General features: G+C 35.3%; 1 protein-coding gene across 9 annotated transcripts in view; it reads right to left on the bottom strand.

Moving 5' to 3' along the window:
• Window positions 1-407: 407 nt before the first annotated feature.
• Window positions 408-6,296, bottom strand: part of IPCEF1 (interaction protein for cytohesin exchange factors 1) — a 190,297-nt gene continuing 184,408 nt past the window's right edge. For all 9 annotated transcript variants that reach the window (XM_074309479.1, XM_074309475.1, XM_074309478.1 and 6 more), the window contains one exon: window positions 408-1,106. In XM_074309479.1, the coding sequence (XP_074165580.1) occupies window positions 903-1,106 (204 nt within the window). In that variant the 3' untranslated portion in view covers window positions 408-902. The remainder of the gene's footprint in view (window positions 1,107-6,296) is intronic.

The raw sequence follows: 6,296 nt of genomic DNA, 5'->3' as shown, positions 1-6,296 counted from the left end.
TAAAGAAATTGAAAAACTTCAGGTGCCAAAAATATCATCATGGTGTAGACCCTGGGGCACCAGGACACAAATACAAATCCTGTAGTTGTACCATAGTCTACAGGCAGCAGACATGTCTTTCCTGATGCATGGTTAAGTCCTAGAGTTGATGAAGAAAGGCAGAAAACAGATGTCTCCCAAGTGGTACAAGCACGTGCTGTAGAATTCCCCCAACCAGTGTGAAATTTGAAAATGTCAAGTAGTCCTTTGAGTCCAAAATGATAGAACATTACTCCCATGGAATAGTTCTCTTCTGAGTCTTTTTTTTTTAATGCCAATGTATTCCCTTTAAGTGGATGTGGTAATGAGATTGGTGATCTGCAACCCCCAAAGACAAGATTTTGAATTAAATAACAACAACAACAAAAAATCATTTATACTGTATTCCATCTAAAAGTGACATGGGAAAGATGGCAACCCAACAAGATAGACCATGTATATTCTTTTTTACATTCTCTTCCTGTTACCACAGTCCTGAACCATGAAATTACGAAAATCACTCGAGTGAATCCCTTCTCCATTCCACAGATTGTTGTTGCATGTTCCTTGAAAGCAGATCCTAACAGATGAATTTCTTGTTCCCTCACCACACTTCACTTCATATAGCACCTCATATATGGCAGACCCTCAATTATATATACCTGAATTAAATTGATTGATTCATAAAATGGAAACATTGTCATTTGAGCTAGGGATACCATGCATTAGCTAATTTGCTTCCAGTGAAGTCACCTTATCAGGTTGGATCTGAGGTTCCAGGGAATAGTTTTTAGGTCTCCATTTAAGGAAAAATGTAAGACTTTGTAGCAGCTTAAAGGGTTGCTGAGGATAAAATAAGATAGGGAGAGAGTTCTGGCTTGTTCTCAAATAGAACTTTCAACAGGAGTAAAGGAATGTAGTCCCTCAGGCTCCAGGTAAGGCCCTTCAGCAGCAGTCTTTGCACTCTGCTGCTGATAGATCTCCTGAACCAATAAGCTATTTGTGCTCTTCCATTCTCGGTACTTCTTTGCCGTCAGCTTCGGATCCTCCAACAACTGATTAATCATGGCTAAATCATGTTCTTTACACTGGAAAAAGAGAAAAAAAATGGTGTCATATTTCCCATACAATCCAAAGAGCCAGATTTAGTCCTTTGGAAAAAAGTACCTTTTCATCAGTCAACTAGCATTTATTAAGTGCTTATTATGTGCCAAGCACTGTGCTAAGAACTAAGAAGGGAATAAAAGGGAAAAGCAAAAATGGCCCTTATCTCAAAGAATCCACATTCTAATGACGAAGAGTAAAAGCACTTAACAATTATCTCATTTTATCTTCACAAAAACCATGGGAGACAGGTACTATTATTATCTCATTTTACATATAAGAAAACTGAGGCAGTTAAATTAAGTGAGTTGCCCAGGCTTGTAAATGTCTGAGTTTGGATATGAATTGAAGTTTTTCTGACTCCCAATCTAGTGGTCTAACCAAAACTCCTGAATATGAGTTATTAAGATTTTCAAGTGAGAAATGTGGAACCAAGTTGATGAATTGAAGAGAAAATAATAGCTGGTCTAGAAGCCACTAGAGAAAAAGAGCACAGTTAAAAAATTAGAGTGAGAATGGGCAGATCAACTAAATGTGGGCAGGAGATTATAAAATGGATAAAGTATTTAATTAAAAGTCAGAAATGCTATGCTCAAATTTTTAAACTTCAATTTACTGCTTTGTGATATTAAGTAACTGAATATTATCTCTTTTATAGTCTCAATTTCTTCATTTATAAAAGGGAAGGAGGATTTGACCAAGATGATGATTTCTCAGGTCCCTTCCAATTCTAAATCTCTTATTCTAATGAAAACAGAAGGTAAATACATGTGGAGGGACCTGGAACACTCATTTTTTAAGAGAAGCTCTACTTGCCTATCTTACATACTTACAGTGTTCAAATTTTTAGAAAAAATGTTAGGGACTTCTGGTCAGCTTCCATGTTCTAGCATGTAGGCTCCTTCATTTATTTTTAAATCTTCCCTGGCACAATAGGATTAGAGCATTTGGAATAAGAAGAGATCTTGCAGACTTTATAGCCACCTTCCTCTTTTTACAGAATAGGATCCTGGGACCAAGATTCTATTTTTTACATTATATGTGTGTGTGTGGACACAGGGGGTGTTTGTATATGTATTGTCTCCCACATTAGAATGAGAAATTTAAGATCAGGGATTGATTTTGATTTCTTCTTGTCTTTTTAACCATAGTACATATAATGGAACCTGGTTCCTAGTGCATGGTATAGATGTTCCTGAACTGATTGTTTATTTGATTAAATGACTAGTGCAAATTCATATGAGTGGTATGTAGTACAGCTTATGAAAGGTTTGAACTCAGCTTCAGATTCTGAAATGAAAAGGATAATCCTCCCAACAAATATTCATTAAATTAAACTAAATTGTGTTTCTAGGATTTAATTTATAAATAACTTTTCTTCCATTAAGATTGACAGTATTGGGGCAGCTAAGTGGCGCAGTGGATAGAGCACCAGGAATTCAGGAGGACCAGAGTTCAAATCTGGTCTCAGGCACAACACTCCTTAGCTGTGTGACCCTGGGCAAGTCACTTAACCCCAGCCTCAGGGCAGGGGGAGGGGGGAGAAAGATTGACAGTATGTTCTAATTATACCATGATATTTTAATTAATAAAATTTCATTAAGTGCCTACTATGTTAGTGGCTTTGTCAAGGATTTTACATTGTTCATATTTTTATTACTTAGAGAACTTAACACTCTTTTTCAAATACCTAGCTTTTTTGAGAATTTGCAAAATAAGACATTGTTTATATTTTTTAAAGCATCCAACTATTCTATTAAGGGGTGAAGGGGAAGGAGAGAGTCCTTCTCTGTTGAGTCCAAAATTCACATCAAAGTTATATTCTACTTATCAACCTCTGCCATATTTGTCTTATCTCTAGATTTCCTTTTTTATGAGTAGAAAGGAAAATGGGTATGGATTAAAGAAAGAAGGTAATGAAAAAAATATAGTGTTTGGAGCTTTTTTCTTAGAAGATCTCCTGTGAGAACTGGTAGCATTTTTGTAATGACTGCATTGATGTATTGGGACTAAGCTCAAAGTGGTTGAATAAATGTTAGTATGGTGTTGTTTTTTTCAATACTCTGAATGCTATGCTTGATTTTCTGGCAAATAATCAGAATTTTTAGTAGTTTTCAAAGCTGAGAAGAAATGTTTGACTTTTGTTTCATAGAGTAAATATTCAAGATCCAGCTTGACTCATCTTAATTATTAAAAATGTCTTCTACCATTGAGTTTTTAGTGTTAAGTATTTTTTATGGGTAAGCATGTTGCTAATGAGGGTTTCAGTCAGTCCCATGATGGTTCAAGTCAACTAATCAGTTGGATACATTACTGGTGAGCTGAAAACTAAAAATGCTTTATCCAAAAGTCAGCAAAAATGGAAGTGATCCAATAATGCTTAGGGATCTATATTATGGCATCTCATGGAAATATATTTAAATTCTTCCAACTTCTGGTGAGAACTTAAAGAGATTCTTTTCAATTTGCAGTCAGTGCAAAGATTTGTCTTTATTGCTAGAATGTGCCTATAGGCAATATAAACGATTACAGCTTTAAGCATTCTCCTCCTCATTTCTACGTGAAACCTTCTGATGTGTTTGCCTTGTCCACACTTAAACTGCTAATTCTGAAGACTCTAAAAATCACTCATTTCCTAGAGCTTTTCTGTCCTACTTAATGGGTTATTATGCCAAAGTATTTCCTTGTGTGGTACTTCTGGTGATGAAACCTTCCTTACTGTGGTAATCTGGACCTTCCCCTCCTATAGCAGATATAGTTTGTTGGTTAACCTATCATAAAAGCCTTTCCAGCTCCCAGGAAACCCATTGCCTATGAGAACCCAAAGTCACCAACATACTACAATGAGGTATTTAGAGGAGGACTTTCTTCCTCACTGATATAAAACAGTGAAAACTAAAGAACATCTTGAGCTATAAGTTTTTTATAAACTTTTGTGCTCTAAGCTTTTTGTAGTCACTTTCTAAACTGTCAAAAGTTCTCTTAAAGAATAAAAATACTAAGGCTAACCACATATCAGATTGGATAGTCAAGCAGGTCCAGCTATATACATTCTTTTCTACATGGCCTGAGGTAGTTTTGGAAGATTACATAGATTTGTATAGAGTGAGTGGCAATTTACAGAGTCAAAAGTAAAAGTATGCAGAGTAGGGAGGAGTGGACATGGTGGCAATAGTATATGATCTGCTAAATAATTTGTATTTCTTTATCAATCTGGACTTCTGATGACCATGGTGGGAACCAAGTGTTCCAGAGGAATATAGGAGATTTATCCACAAGAGATAATAACCTCAATAAATGAGACAATGACTACATTGTCACACACTAGAAAGAGTTCCAGGGAGTATATCATCATCATCATCTTCATCATCACTAAAATTCGCATAGCCCTTTAAGATTTGCAAAACATTTAAATGTTTCATTTATTCTAAAATCCCCTTTAAGGTAGGTGCTATTATTATTCCCACTGATAAGTGAGGAAACTGAGGCAAATTGAAATTAAGTGACTTGCCCTGCCTCACATAGCCTTTTTAGCCAAATTTGAATTAGTCTTCCAGATTTCAGGTATAGAGCTCCTTCCTCTGTACCGCTAAATAATTATGAGGTTTCTATCTTCCTTGTCCTAAAGAATGTGATATATTCTTTAGAAGAAACAGAGACCCAGAAAAATGATCCTACAACTAGTCCTTACTATAACAAAGATTTAGATATATGTGTGTGTGTGTGTTGTCATTTTCCAGTTGTGTCCAACTCTCTGTAACTCTTTTTGGGATTTTCCTGGCACTGATACTAGTTTGCCATTTTCTTCTCCAGCTCACTTTCAAGATTTAAATATATTTGTAATGAAACTTGTCTGTATAAACTACACATTGCAACAGCTTTTTAGAACAGAAGATCCTGTGTTACCTAGAGTAAAAGTCCCTGGATTTGGAGTTAGAAGATATGGATTAATCTAACTCTAAAAATTATTAATTACAATTGTGAACAAGTTGTTTAACCTCATAATTTACTCCCACAGAGGAATGAGAGGGGGAAGTACTATATAAAAATTGAATTATTATCAGTAATATGATTAGCTTACAAAGTAGAAAAGAATTCTATACCCCAACATTAGTTATAAAAGTTGTGATTCTCTTTTCATTTAATTTTTGTGTCAAAAACTAAAAATTATGACTTGATTTGTTTTTGTTGATTGTTTGAATTTAAGAAAGTAATTGGAGGGGCAGCTAGGTGGTGCAATGGATAGAGCACCAGCTTTGAATTCAGGAGGACCCGAGTTCAAATCTGGTCTCAGACACTTAACACTTCCTAGCTGTGTGACCCTGGGCAAGTCACTTAACCCCAAAGTGATTGGAAAAATGATAATAACCTAGATTAAACTTAAAAATATGTCCTTCATATTGGTTTTCTCAGAATATCTATAACTGGTAGGCATAAAAGTGAAGAGAAAATGAATCAGAGATGTTATGGAGACAGAAACAAGATTTGGCAACTTACTGGTCATGTAGGACAAAGGTGATTGAAAGGATAAAAATAATATCAGAGGATAAATCTTGGAGATTGAAAATGATACTCTCAACAAAAATAGAAAATAATAAGGGTAGGTTTTGAGAAAAGAATTAATAGTTTTATTTTGAATATGTTGAGTTTGAGTCTTTTCTGGGACTTCTAGTCTGAAATGATCAATAAGCAGTTAGTAGTATAGGTGAAGTGGGGTGGATATATGGATCTGTGAATCACCAGCTATAAATGATAATTAAATCCATAGAAGCTAATGAGGTCACCAAGAGAAAAAGTATTACTAAAGGAAAAATGGGCCAGGACTGCCTTTGGGAAATAGTCATTGTGAGAGATGGGGCATCATATAGATAATAAGTCAGCAAAGGAGTGATTAGACAGGTGGTAGAAAGAAGGAAAAAACTCTAATAGAGTGCCAAATGCAACAGAGAAGTCAAGAAGAATGAGAACTGAGAAAAGACTATTAGATTTGGTAATTAACTTTGGACTGAATTTTTGGATGTTGAGTTATAAGTTCAGAAGCCAAAAGAATAATTGAGCCAAAAGGAAGTGGAGTCAAGGAGTATAAACGTTTTTCCCCTAGGATTTTGGCAGATAACAAGGGGAGAGAGAGATAGAATGATATCTTGAGGAGATGGTAAAAGCTAATGAAGATT

This window comes from Sminthopsis crassicaudata, chromosome 4 (genome assembly GCF_048593235.1).
Source record: "Sminthopsis crassicaudata isolate SCR6 chromosome 4, ASM4859323v1, whole genome shotgun sequence".
NCBI lineage: Eukaryota > Metazoa > Chordata > Mammalia > Dasyuromorphia > Dasyuridae > Sminthopsis > Sminthopsis crassicaudata.
The sequence above is the reverse complement of the archived record's forward strand: the minus strand, read 5'-3'. Positions and strand labels throughout refer to the sequence as shown.